The following is a 14,788-nucleotide window of genomic DNA, read 5'->3' on the forward strand; positions in this document are numbered from 1 at the left end:
TCGTGGATCAGGAGGCGAGGACTGTTGGACAACATGAGCTGCGTAGTCCCAAGTTGGGGCCTCGTCAATCCCAGCCAGGCTGCCACCTGGAACCTCAGGAACATGCCGCTCTAAGAGTGCGAAACCTTTTCGGTTTAAGGTGTTGAACCTCATGACGCGTGATCATGTGGAGACTGTACGACTGTACTTCAATCTGTACTTCTTGCAGCCAAAAAGGGGACCTTCAGTCCCTCCTTCCCTTTGAGATGTTGGCCAGAAAGCCCAGGCCTTAGATGAACACAGCCAGCCTAGCCTCGCTAGTCTATTACACAGCACTTTTCCCAGCTTCAGCCTTCAGGACAGCATGTAACAGCTTGTGCTGTTGGCAATGAAGACCAGGTGATCTTAATCTACAGCAGGTGGCTTTTATGGCTTTTTTTGATTCAGGAACAGGCTCGGGGGGCTTTCTGCAGTCTCCAGTTTCTGCGTGACACTCTCAGAGTAGAGTACAGTACAGCACAGCGCAGCCGCCGCTTGCTCACATCAGACGTGACTCACTTGATTTCTGCCGTTTGCATCGGCTTTTATTCCAAAATGAACATCTTTGTGTCCTTGACGGCGGAAAGGCGTTCAGACTGCGGTATTCTGAGGTTGAATGTTGCGTAAGGGCCTCTCCAAATCAGCACTGAGATGAAGGTGAGCAGTTTTCGTCACCTTACAGCAACCCCGGGGAACTTGGGAAAGCTTTACGCTAGCAGCAGAGAGCGGGGGTGGACAGGTCAGCCGGTCAAGGACATGTCATGAGAGCAAATCTTACCATCACAGGTACTTGATGATTCATGTCATGTGTGGATATGTGTTTGTGAGAGAGCTGAGGGTACATATGTATACACACACGAGGACAAAATTGTTGGTACCCCTCGGTTAATGAAAGAAAAACCAGCAATGGTCACAGAAATAACTTGAATCTGACAAAAGTAATAATAAATAAAAATGCTATGAAAATTAACCAATGAAAGTCAGACATTGCTTTTGAACCATGCAAAAAATAAACTCATGAAACAACCTTGCACAACCTTTTGAGGCAGTCACTGCAATCAAACGGTTTCTGTAACTGTCAATGAGACTTCTGCACCTCTCAGCAGGTATTTTGGCCCACTCCTTATGTGCAAACTGCTCCAGTTGTCTCAGATTTGAAGGGTGCCTTTTCCAGATGCCATGTTTCAGCTCCTTCCAAAGATGCTCCATAAGATTTAGGTCAGGGCTCATAAAAGGCCACTTCAGAATAGTCCAATGTTTGCCATTCTTGGGTGTTTTAGCTGTGTTTTGGGTCATTATCCTGGCGCAAGACCCATGACCTGCGACTGAGACCAGGCTTTCTGACACTTTCTGGGCAGCACATTTCTCTCTAGAATCCCTTGATAGTCTTGAGATTTTATTGTACCCTGCACAGATTCAAGACACCGCGTGCCAGATACAGCAAAGCAGCCCCCAGAACATAACAGAGCCTCCTCTATGTTTCACAGTAGGGACAGTGTTCTTTTCTTGATATGCTTCATTTTTCCGTCTGTGAACATAGAGCTGATGTGCCTTGGCAAAAAGTTGCGGCGTTGGTGCCGTTAGGAGGCACTCAATGTGCAAGAAGTCTATCCTCATGGACTCCCATTAAGTTTTCAGAGAGGCTACCACCTTTTGTCCAGTACCCTATTATCATGCCCTTTTGGACGTCAGTCAGACCACGTCCTTTGCCAATGAAGATCGTTTTGCACTCTGCCACAACAAAAAAACTTGGTGTGTGTTTGCTGGGAAACTCCGTTCTGTATGCTTGAACTCTGTGACCTTTATCCTTATTGTAGTCCCTATTTCTGCTGGTAGGCTGGTAGGTACCCTTCTGTACTACAGTAACACAGGCAACAGTCACACAACACGTTTTTTTTAAATATTTAACATATTTTTCTATCTAGGCCACAATCTGTAAACATCATTATTAATGTATGGAGTTATGAGCTAATTAAAGCTTCCTCCTCAGCACGGTTGATGTCAAATGAGTGTCACCCCAACCCAATCATTTTTCATAATATGCGTTGCTTACTGCGTACAGTCTCTTCTCCTATAAATGAGATATACATATATATATATATATATATATATATATATATATATATATATATATATATATATATACACAGTGGGGCCAAAAAGTATTTAGTCACTGATTGTGCAAATTATCCTACTTTATCATAGATATGCTTCAACTACGAGAGACAAAATGAGAAACAATAATCCAGAAAATCACATTGTAGGATTTTTACAGATTTTTGTAAATTATGGTGGACATTAAGTATTTGGTCAATAACAATCCCTCCATGCAGATCTCCTCTAGAGCAGTGATGTTTTGGGGCTGTTGCTGGGCAACACAGACTTTAAACTTCCTCCACAAATGTTTCGTGGGGTTGAGGTCTGGAGACTGGCTAGGCCACTCCAGGACCTTGAAATGCTTTTTACAGAGCCACTCCTTTGTTGCCCGAGCAGTGTGTTTGGGATCATTGTCATGCTGGAAAACCCAGCCACCTTCCATCTTCAATGCTCTCACTGATGGAGAAGGTTTTGGCTTAAAATCTCATGATACATGGCCCTGTTCATTCTTCCCTTAACACGGATCAGTCGCTCTGTCCCCTTTGCAGAAAAACAGCCCCAAAGCATGATGCTTCCACCCCCATGCTTCACAGTAGGTATGGTGTTCTAGGGATACAATTGCTCCCACAGTTCCAACCTGCTTGCCTATTGTAGATTCACTCTTCCCAGCCTGGTGCAGGTCTACAATTTTCTTCCTGGTGTCCTTCGACAGCTCTTTGGTCTTGGCCATGGTTAAGTTTGGAGTCTGACTGTTTGAGGCTGTGGGCAGGTGTCTTTTATACAGATAACGAGGTTAAATTGGTGACATCTTGCTTGTTTGTGGATGACCAAATATTTATTTTCCACCATTATTTACTAATAAATTCTTTAAAAATCTTACAATGTGATTTCCCAGATTTTTACAGACCTCTCTCATCTCATATATATATATATATATATATATATATAGAGAGAGAGAGAGAGAGAGAGAGTCTGTCCATGGCACAGTTACTGTCAAAAATTTATATCTAGAAGAATAAATAATAGGCAGGAAACTTGCCGTTGGACTTGAAGAAAAGTGAGGAACACTCTATGTCAAAGGGGTCAAGACAACAGTGTCATGAACGTGTCATTCTGGACAGAGACTGTCAAGCGTATCAGGACAAGCGCTCAGCGCTCAGTGCTCTGGCAGTGTGTGTGAGTGTCAGCCCATGGGCCATGCGGCGCTCCGTGGTGCTTCTCTTTCTGTCATCCGCACTGGGACGAGCCAATCATTCCCTGCTCTAATAATAGCAACAATCTCAGACCTACTTTCAGTGCGGCGATCGATAACGGCCAGCGTTGTCGTGTAGGGCTGCACACCGGGGTTGCTTACGAATCGCGGCCTTGTTAGTGGCGATGTCCAGCTCCAAAAAAAATATATATTACATCATCTGGCTTACAAATGTAAAGCCTCTGAGGTTTAGCAGACTGGATTGGTGAAAGCTGTCACTTGACAGCATTTTGAGATGGAGGAAGGGTCACTGAAGACCTCTCTTAATGAAACATTATTCAGTGCTGTATAACCTAGTGTGATACCACAGAGCTCTGGGGGCCTAAGCTTGTGGGTTTAATCCCCGCTCCTGTCTGTGTGTGTGTGTGTGAGGAGCCGGGTGTGTTCTCCATGTCCACGTAGGATTTGTGAGCTTATGGGTGCTCTGGTTTTCTTCGTACTATCCAACAACACACATGGTAGGTGAATTGGCCTGGCTGTGTTGCCCATGTCTGGGTGTGAATGGATGTGTGTGGTACCCTGCGATGGACCTCCACCCAGGGGGTACGTCTTCCTTTAGCATAATAATTCTGGGTAGGCTCTGGCACCGTGACCCTGACCAGGAATCAAATGAGAAAATGGATGCGTGGACTGAAATTGCTCCTAGGAGTGTGGGGTGTACCCTGTGATGGACTGGGACCCTGTCCAAGGGGTATTCATGCCTTGCACCCAATGATTCCAGGGGGGGTACTCCACTGATTCCGGTAGACTCCACACTCACTGGGACCCTGACCAGGAAGAAGGTGTGTATGAGTATGTGTATGGTACCCTGTGATGGGCTGGGACCCTGCCCAAGGGATATTTTCTGCCTTGTGACCTATGATGCCGGGTAGACCACAAACCTGAGGAAGGAAATTGCCCTTAGGTGTGAATGTGTGTATGTGTGTGATACACTGTGATGGACTGTTGCCTTGTGCAAGGGATCTCACTAATGACTCCAGCTGTTATTTGGACCCATTGGGACCCTGATCAGGAATACAGTGAAAGATTTGAACCCCTTGAAGGGAACAGGCCAGCAATTGGTAGGTATTCTGAACTGTGCTCATGCTTCTGCTCATATTTACAAATATCACTGATTCACACAGTGTCAGAAACCACATAAGCATTGTACAACTACAGTTTACTTGGCTGTTGACCTTGTTTGTCAGTCGTGACATTAAATTTGCATCAAAATATCTTCTGATTCTTCTCAGACAAAGATGAAAGTCAAACCAAAGCCTTTCAAGCTGCATAATGAATGACTCCAAACAATGACGCCACTCATCTGACACTGAGAACCCCGTCTGTCCTTATTAACAGCTTGCTTGAAGCAGCTGCCTCCAGTAATCTAATGTTTTTAAATGATTGGTGCTAGACATACAGTTTATTTAGGCCACTGCTGGAATGGTTGAACACTTTCTGCCACGTCCATTGGAGTGGTTCATCCCATCAGGGGTGCCGGTGGCCCAGTTTAGTTCCAGGGGATAAGCTTCCTGCAAAGTTGTTGGGTACATTAGCCTCAGTCGATCGACTACTGTTGAGATTCAGGGGTACCCATTAATCTGAGCACTGAGAAACAGAAAAGGTGGGATTTCAGCCCAGCTCACAACTTCATACATCCAATCTTTCACCTGTCAACCACTGAGGCAGACAAGAGGGAGCACAGATAAAGGCTGACGGGGCCAGGAGAGAGAGGAGCAGATCCTTCAGAGGAGCTGGTGTAGGAGTGGGTGGCATCACACCTACTGTTTCTAGTGAAACCTGTGTGCAGCAAAGCTAAACAGGGATGGGATTCTCCTGCACACAGCGCTGGGAAAAGAGATGTTTAGTGGCAGCCTGTGCTGTGCTGAAGACCACCATGTCGAGATTGCAATAAGGCTAAAGCCTGGTCTATTGCTGAATTACTTTGTGCATTTTAATGTAAACAGTCTCTTGACATGCACTCAATCAGCTGTATTCCATCAGACAGAGGTATACAGCTCTTCCATAATAGCAGATTTAGCAGATTTTGTGGTGTCCCACATGGCTATATTTTAGGGCCTATAAAATTGATGCAAATTATTAGAGTTTAAAGGGTTCAAGGGGTTAAACTACATCATGCTATACAATGGCACACCACTTTCCAGCCATCAATCCATCCATCCCTTCACCTATTTTCATCCATCCATCCCTCCACCTATTGTTCCATCCATCCATCCCTCTACCTATTCTTCCATCCAGCCATCCATCCCTTCCTTCACCTATTCTTCCATCCATCCATCCCTCCACCTATTTTCATCCATCCATCCCTCCACCTATTGTTCCATCCATCCATCCAGCCATCCATCCATCCACCTATTCTTCCATCCATCCATCCCTCCACCTATTTTCATCCATCCATCCCTCCACCTATTGTTCCATCCATCCAGCCATCCATCCATCCATCCACCTATTCTTCCATCCATCCATCCCTCCACCTATTTTCATCCATCCATCCCTCCACCTATTCTTCCATCCATCCATCCACCTATTCTTCCATCCATCCATCCCTCCACCTATTTTCATCCATCCATCCATCCCTCCACCTACTGTTCCATCCATCCATCCAGCCATCCATCCATCCACCTATTCTTCCATCCATCCATCCCTCCACCTATTTTCATCCATCCATCCCTCCACCTATTGTTCCATCCATCCATCCAGCCATCCATCCACCTATTTTTCCATCCATCCATCCCTCCACCTATTTTCATCCATCCATCCCTCCACCTATTGTTCCATCCATCCATCCAGCCATCCATCCCTCCACCTATTTTCATCCATCCATCCCTCCACCTATTCTTCCATTCGCCATCCATCCATCCATCACCCACTGTAACTCATCGTATCTTGTGTATTTTGCACATTTTCAATCATTGGTCATATCTGTGGGCGTGACTGTAGTCATGATTGCACTCCACTGATCTGTCAAAGGGAGAATAGCGCCTCCTGTAGGGACGTGTATTGGCAAGAACACGGCAATGCGATGAGTATGCCATCAGGACAGTGGGATCTGAAGATGCAAGCTACACTTGCAGACTGTAGGGGGAACCCAGGAGCAAGAAATACCAATTCTCGCATAATGCTGCTTTAACTATTCACAGTCCCAGAAATTTTGGCCAGGGGTGCCCATACCACTGTATTTTTCCTTAAGTCCTTAAGGTCTTTATATATAAATATATACTCACACGCTTGCGGAGGTTGTAGGTGAGCAGCAGGTTGCGGGAGAAGTGGTTGGAGAAGGCCGTGTAGAACTCCAGCACTTTCTGCAGGGCGTCCCGTTTGATCACGTGCAGGTCGCAGTAGGTCAGCGCCCTCACGTTCGCACACGACTGCGCCAGGGTCACCTCCTTCCAGAACACGTCACCAAACACGTCCCCTTTACCTGCACACACAAGCGTACAAACCATCACTACAAGATAAGCATGCATTCAGCTGCACTCAGAGGAACGGCAGGTCGGGCGGCTGGCGTCTGGCAACCTGTAGGAATATCGACTGATATCTTCCACAGTTTCAAAATGAAGAAAAGGTCCTAAAGCACCCGAAGGTCTGAGCACCCTGCTTCCAGTTCTCTCAGATGCTAAGGCTGTCTTGCTATATTACTCTACTCTTTTGACATCTTTCAGATGTTCCTTGTTCCTTGGCTCAGTAGACTCCGACATGTCAGTCATGCTGCTTCGCCATCAGCAGCCGGAGCCTAAAAGAGCATAATTGGCCAGGCTCGTTCTGGGTGGGTAGATGGTGCTCTCGCTCCTAATTTGTCCCATCATCAGGGGATCAGGTGCTTTCCTAGTGCCTAGTCATGCTGCATTGGTGGCACATGTATCGAAAGAGGTCCTCAAGCACTGCAAGTGATCCTTTGAGTCCTAGTGAGTGGATGGGTTCATTTACTCAGCTGAAATTGGGGGAGGTCGTTAAGGTCAGTAGAACAGTGCACCGCCACTCCAGTGGGTCTTGGGTCTTCTAGATGTCAGCTTGACCTAATTACATCACAACCTGCAGAGGCGGCTACCTGAATCTGCTTGTAGCCTTCTCTGCCTTCGTGGGCCTCAGTCATTTTAATGTTCAGGCAGCTCCAGGCAGCTGCTTAGAGGAGCCCATGGGGACAAGGTTAATGCTGGTCACTTTGACCTTGACTTTGACTAAATCTAAATGCACTTAATTGACTTGATTCAGGGGCGAGAGAGAGTGACAGTGACAGTAAAATAGAGAGAGATAGAGATTTCTACATGCCGAGTTAGTAAACAAGGCAAAATACAACGTTTTGCTTTGAGAACTTAGAGATTTGACCTTTGGGATGAATGCTTCACTCTCCTAATGTGGAGTGTAATTGTCTGTAGCAGTAATATCCAAATGTCAGCGGGAATGCGCCAAGTGTGTGATCTCACACTCATTTTTCATCAGCTGTGGCTAGGAGAGCGAAGATGCCGGGTTTCAATCAAATGCTGTAAGTGTGTGGACTTTCTGTGAGTGTGTGTGTGTGTGTGTGTTTGCAGTCATTAGCGAAGTAATTTGTCCCACTGCTTAGGGGCGCAGCCGATGTATTGTCTACAATCCTTCCGTTAAAGGAAAACCAGCGTGTTGAATTCTGAGGGCAAAATAACAGGGTGGTAAACAGGGTTGTAAAATCGCATCTGAGCATTTTATACTCAAACAAAGTCCCGTCTTTACTATTTCTACATGTTTATACATCAAATAACACCTGAAATACTCAGTGAATGTATTCTACGGACCTTTGTGGCATTCCGATCGGATTCGGGAGGGTAAAAATCCAAGCTAACCTTAAAGCCTCAAAGCTAACAAGGACTAAACTGCAGTGAAAATACACGAAACAAGCCAGAAAACGACTGAAAATGTCAGAAGGATAGAAACTGCACCCAGGTGCAGATGTTTCCTTTCCTTCAGTGTAAATCCATGTACAAATCCATCTGCTGCAGTACAGAATTCCTATTACTGGAATCCGCTTCTCCCAGAGTTTCCATCACTGTGTGTGTCAGATCTGATGGAGTGGACGGTCATTCAGAAAGGGCAAAGGCTCATCTTACACTCGTCTCTCAGGGGCTCAGCTGATTACAGCGCAAACCAAAATATTCCGCCCAGACGGTTAATTCGACGGGGTTGGGGAGAGGGGTGGGGGCGATTAGACCCTGAAATTCAGCTACCTTTGCAGAGGTGAGATGAGGTACACACACACACTCTCACACACACACACACACACACTGCTGCACACAAGCTTAATGAGCACAGGGGAGGTGAAAGCACTCAGGACGCATTGTGATGCGCTCCAGATCATTTGCATGTCTGGCAGGAGAGAGAGAGAGAGAGAGAGAGAGAGAGAGAGTGAGAGCAGATCCGACGTTTTGACAGGAAGAATATTCCCTCGCTCCCCCGTAAACAAATCCGCACGCTCTCTCCCTCGCTCCCGCTGGCCCGCCTCGAGGGTGTCTTTGGCTTAGATGAAACGCCCTGACGGCGTGTCTCGCTGTCAGCAAACACACCTCTGTGTTTGAGGTGTTATTGCTTTTGACCCCCAGGGGCGATCGCAGCAGTCGGGACGAGTGTTCATTAAGTCATTAGAAAACTGACCGCTCTCTGAATACCTCATTCGCCTGTCAGAGCCGCCTGACAAACAGCGTCATTTAAACCCCTGTAGAAATAAAGCCTCTCTGGCCACTGATGCTCATATAGCAGTTATTGAATCAGTTAGAGTCATTACTGAATCATTTACAGCTGTTACTGAATCATTTACAGCTGTTACTGAATCAGTCATAACTGCATCATTTACAGCTGTTACTGAATCAGTTAGAGTCATAACTGCATCATTTACAGCTGTTACTGAATCAGTCATTACTGAACCTTTACAGCTGTTACTGCATCAGTTAGTCATTACTGAATCATTTACAGCAGTTACTGCATCAGTTAGAGTCATTACTGAATCATTTACAGCAGTTACTGCATCAGTTAGAGTCATTACTGAATCATTTACAGCAGTTACTGAATCAGTTAATCATTACTGAGTCATTTACAGCAGTTATTGAGTCACTGACAGCAGTTACTGAGTCCTTTACAGCAGTTATTGAGTCACTGACAGCAGTTACTGAGTCCTTTACAGCAGTTATTGAGTCACTGACAGCAGTTACTGAGTCCTTTACAGCAGTTATTGAGTCACTGACAGCATATAGCAGCAGGTATTGAAAATAACTCTGAAAATATCACAAACAGGGCAGTTGTGAAGGCAGTTGTGAGAGCAGTTGTGAGAGCAGTTGTGAGAGCAGTTGTGAAGGCAGTTGTGAGAGCAGTTGTGAGAGCAGTTGTGAAGGCAGTTGTGAGAGCAGTTGTGAGAGCAGTTGAAATATGTAAGCTGAGACAGTGTAATATTTAGATACTCAGATACCAACAGAGTTTGCTTTAATATCCAGTATAAAGTCTATAATGTAATAATGTTATAAAGCGTATCTTTGTGTGGTGGTTGTTTTTGACAGTGGGGCGATGTTACAGTTGCCATAACAACAGCCACATGTGCTTTACACCCTTGGGCCCTTTCGGTGAATGACTCCATGCTGTAATACACACTTCCATGTCTCTGAGCTCGGCCTGCTCGCTCCCGCATTGCGATAGTAGGCCCTGCACTCAGTCTAAGCTGATTACGTAGAGTAATGAGTAATGCAGCTGAACGAGGTTAGGGGATGTCCAGAAAGCCTATTTGTATAGATCGAGTCCAGCAAGGTGTGCACTTCACAAGAGTGTGTGTGTGTGTGTGTGTGTGTTGTGCAGGGTCTGATTATGTGTAGTGTGTTTACTGTGCTGTGAGGTAAGAAAGCTGGCGTCCCCCCTGGCTGCACTGGGAGAGGGCTAATGTGTTAAAGCGAGTGAGTGGAGGGGTCTGACTGAGGATGGATGCGTGTGGTCTTCACAGCCGCTGTACGGACCTGCAGGTCAGTCAGACAGAGTCAGTCAGACATATTATCCTAATGAGAGTAGAGCTACCGTCCAGTATTTCAGGAACCCGACCAGCGAGTGAGTGAGAGAGACAGAGAGGGAGAGAGAGAATGTCTTTTAATAAGCCAATAAGCACACACTTCTTCCACTCCTGCCAGGAGATAAGTGCTTTTACATAACCTAACAAACACAAAGCCCTGCCATTTTTGCCCGTTTACATGAGAGCTTTTCACGCCTTCCGCCTGCCTCCTTTAAACAGCAGCGCCGCTCGCGAATATCTCTACGCTGATGGGCGCGGTGGTCTCGAAATGAGGTGTCAGGTGACCAGTGTGACCAATTTCTGGCTCTCCACTGTCTGAAAACAACTTAGGCAGACAGACGGCAACAGTCAGACGTTCTTTGCTATCTCGGCAGTGAATTGTCAACACAGGCACGTGCAGCCCGACGCTCGTACCCCCCCCCCCACGCTGTACACCACTGAAATAGCAACCCGCCAAAGTCAGTCAGACCACACCTGGCTCTGGTTTATTGCACATCACGCCCAAAAACACACCCGTGATTGAGTTTCAATCCATCGTTACAATAGCAAAGACACGCCCCCTAAATTAAGCCACGCAATGCGCATTCTCAGTTAGAGGGTTTCACAACAACTGTAAGCGCTAGCTAATATGGTGCTAGCTAACTATCCCCCTCCAGCTGCCAAAGAAGAGAACCTGCATCTACGGCTTACCGTTCTTTATTCCCCGTATTTTGTACTGGGAGGCCGGCAGGATGAAGTCCATTTAAGCACAAAACCTTTTGACAACCCCGTCACGCTCAACCCCGTAACACTTTACGTGACGGGGTTGTAAGGGTTGTTATGACTGTCTTTTTAATTTGTTTTTGTTTTTGCCCTCGCAGAAGGCGCCCGTTTCCTGAGAATGACTCACTTCTCAGTCTTTCCTAGATATTTTTAGCCTGTATTCCGGAAGATGGGGCAGGGAGACAGTATTCCTGGTTGCGGAGGTTTTGGAAGTTGCTGGGATTGCGTAATAGTCACATAATTAGCAGCCGTTTCCACAGAGGCTGAATCCGAAATTCTAACTGGAGGCTAAACAGCCCGGCTTAATGCGCAGAGACGGTCCCGTTACTCAAACACACCGCTTTCACCATCTTTCCCCGCAGTGGGAGGGACTTTCCCCCATGGCATCGCCAGTGCAGTCTGAGCAGGCGGCTCAACGAGGCCTAGATAGATATAAACAGAGGGGTGTGTAACCGTCAGGGGTTCTAGATAGCTCTGTGGAAGTGGGTGGAAGTGCTGTTCCAGTGTGAGAGAGAGAGAGAGAAAGGTTTTGTGTAAGAACATGAGAGAGGAACCGAGAACCAGTAAGAGGAACCTGGTGACCTGAAGGGTGTGATTAGATTAGGGCAGTAATCAGTGTGGTCTAACGACTAACTAGTGGTCTAGAACGGGTCTCCGTAGCAACTCTACAGACGCATTATTAGAGGTCTGCAGAAAGAGCCCAAGAGTGAGGGCGCTGGCGTGCGCGAGAGAGTGTGTGTGTGTGTGTACGGTAGTGTATTACAGATGAGCAGTGTTTCATTTCAGCTCTGTCTAAATCCATTAATCCATCTCTCTCTCTCTCTCTCTCTCTCTCTCTCTCTCTCTCTCTCTCTCTCTGTAACCTGAGTGTCTTCTTCCTGAGTGCATAACTTACTATACACACCCCATTCTCTCTCTGTCTCTCTCTCTCTTTGTGTCTCTCTCCTTCTCCTCTCTCTCTCTTTGTGTCTCTCTCCCTCGCCTCTCTCTCTCTCTCTGTCTCTCTCTCTCTCTTTGTCTCTCTCCCTCTCCTCTCTCTCTTTGTGTCTCTCTCCCTCACCTCTCTCTCTTTCTCTCTCTCTCTCTGTCTTTCTCTCTCTTTGTGTCTCTCTCCCTCTCCTCTCTCTCTTTGTGTCTCTCTCCCTCACCTCTCTCTCTTTCTCTCTCTCTGTCTCTCTCTCTCTTTGTGTCTCTCTCCCTCTCCTCTTTCTCTCTGTCTCTCTCCCTCTCCTCTCTCTCTCTCTCTCCCTCTCCTCCCTCTCCTCTCTCTCTCCCTCTCTTCTCTCTCTCTCCCTCTCCTCTCTCTCTCTTTGTGTCTCTCTCCCTCTCCTCTTTCTCTTTCTCTGTCTGTCTCTCTCCCTCTCCTCTCTCTCTCCCTCTCCTCTCTCTCTCTCTTTCTCTCTCGCGTGCTATTCCATCTCCTTCTACCTCACTCCCATCTCGCTCACTCTGTTGTCTCTCTGTCTTGTTTTGTCTCTCTCTTTCCTTTCCCTCTCTCTCTCCCTGCTATCTCACCGTTCTCCCTCTCCCTCTTCTATTTCTTGATGAGCTAGTTAATTAAGCCTCTGGACCCAATTTTCACTTTGTTGTGTTTTTGTCTGGTTTATTTCCCCCTCCTCTCTCTCTCTCTCTCTCTCTCTCTCTCTCTCTCTGAGGCATTAGGCTTTAATGTTAGCTCAGCATCTGTCCATCAGCACTGCAAAGAAGCGGCGCCTCAAAACCAAGACCAGACAACTAGACCCCAGTCCTCGACTCGGGAGCGTGTAAACACGTCTCACCACTAACCGACCAACCGCCCGCACTCCACCAGTCCATCTGCTTCTAGTGGATTATAGGGATCTAGTGGATTATAATAATCAGAATCGAACCCCCCGCTAGCTGCTCACCTAGAATGGCGACCACCTCGTCGTCCTGGATGACCTCCAGCGAGCCGGAGACCACGAAGCAGAGGCTGTCCACGCTCTCTCCGGCGTGGTAAATGAGGTCACCTGGAGCGCAGTGAATGGTCTGGAACTCCATGGCCAGCGCCCGCAGACAGCCGTCGCTGGCCAACCGGAAGGCAGGGTGCTCCTTAAACACTTTCCTGTTCAGGTGAACGCAGATATCGGCTCGCATGTCTTTAGGACAAATCTGCAGCACCTGCAGAGAGAGAGAGAGAGAGAGAGAGAGAGAGAAAGAGAGAGGCAAAGCTGATAAACATCAACACTCATACAGTGAGTTCCGCTGATGCTTCTACTCCACAGCACTTACGGTTGACTGGGGCAGATCTAGCAGGGCAGAAATGCCATGAGCTTACTTGTGGAACAGCTGGCATCCCATGACACCATCACAAGCGACTGAGCACTTCCCATATCACACATTCTACTTCCAGCGTTAGTCAGTGGAGACCGCATGGCTATGTGATTGATGTCCTACACCTGTTTGCGATGGGCTGAAACTCAACACACCCGAATTTAAGAATAAGGAAGGGTTGTCCACATACTTCTGTCCAAGCCTTCTACTTTTATACTGTAGACTTTTTAAAGAAGGAGAGACATATCTGTAGATCTGCTGTCTGCAGATGCTAAACCTTTGCAGCAGCAGTGATGTTGGGCAGCAGGAGTGTTTTGACAGGCTTCACACACACATACACACACTCTCTCTGTCTGTGCCTTTAGATCCTTCTCCAGGGTTTACAGTAGAAAACACTGCAGAATGTCTGAAGACGGGGAACAACAGCTTGCAACATTAGCAAGGGACTAAACACACACACACACACAGTGGCGCAGAAAGGAAGGAGTCTCAGGTTTACAGTGGGGGTGTAATACCACACCTTCTCTGTGTCGATGCCTCTGGACATGGACCACGTGGAGGCGATGTAGTCCATGACTCTCTCACTCAGGCCTTTGGGCACCTGGTAGAGTTTGAGGAAGTCTCTCACGCTGTTCAGCATCTCATGGTAACGGTTGGTGTTGGCGTACATCTGCTGGAAGATGGTGGTCACGTTACCGAAGATGGTGGCGTACAGGAGAGCTGAGAGAGAGAGAGAGAGAGAGAGAGAGAGAGGGAGGTAAGTAAAGCATTAGAAGACCAGCAAGACTCTAGTGGTCGACCAGGCTGACCAAGCTGGCTGACCAGTATATGACTAGCAAGACCGATCTGGCCACGCTGCAAGACCACGCTGGTCGATCATCATGACCAAGCTGGTTGACCAGCATGACCACAACACCACACTGCTCTATCAGCATGACCAAACTGATCCACTAGAATGACCAGCAAGACCAAGCTGGTTGACCAGCATGATCATCATGACCAAGCTGATCAACCATTATGACCATCATGACCAATCTGGCCAACCGGTATGACCAGCAAGACCAAGCTGGATGACCAGCACAACCATCATGACAACGCTGGTTTCGGCCATCATGATCAAGCAGGTTGACCAGCCTGACCATCATGACCATGCTGGTAGATCAGCATGACCACAACACCACACTGGTCTACCAGCATGATCAAACCGATCCACTAGAATGACCAGCAAGACCAAGCTGGTCGACTATTATGACCATCATGACCGAGCTGGCCAACCAGTATGACCAGCAAGACCAAGCGGGCCAACCAGTACGACCATCATGACCATGCTGGTTGACCATCATGACCACGAT

The 14,788-nt window shown here is 47.2% G+C and overlaps 1 protein-coding gene across 4 annotated transcripts in view; it reads right to left on the reverse strand.

The window, feature by feature from the left end:
- Positions 1-14,788, reverse strand: part of kcnh1a (potassium voltage-gated channel, subfamily H (eag-related), member 1a) — an 88,423-nt gene that overhangs the window by 20,137 nt on the left and 53,498 nt on the right. For all 4 annotated transcript variants that reach the window (XM_072690006.1, XM_072690005.1, XM_072690004.1 and 1 more), the window contains 3 exons: positions 13,957-14,156; positions 13,031-13,283; positions 6,592-6,788 (listed from right to left, as the gene is read on the reverse strand). In XM_072690006.1, the coding sequence (XP_072546107.1) occupies positions 6,592-6,788; positions 13,031-13,283; positions 13,957-14,156 (650 nt within the window). The remainder of the gene's footprint in view (positions 1-6,591; positions 6,789-13,030; positions 13,284-13,956; positions 14,157-14,788) is intronic.

This window comes from Salminus brasiliensis, chromosome 10 (assembly GCF_030463535.1).
Source record: "Salminus brasiliensis chromosome 10, fSalBra1.hap2, whole genome shotgun sequence".
In the NCBI taxonomy this organism is placed as follows: Eukaryota; Metazoa; Chordata; class Actinopteri; order Characiformes; family Bryconidae; genus Salminus; species Salminus brasiliensis.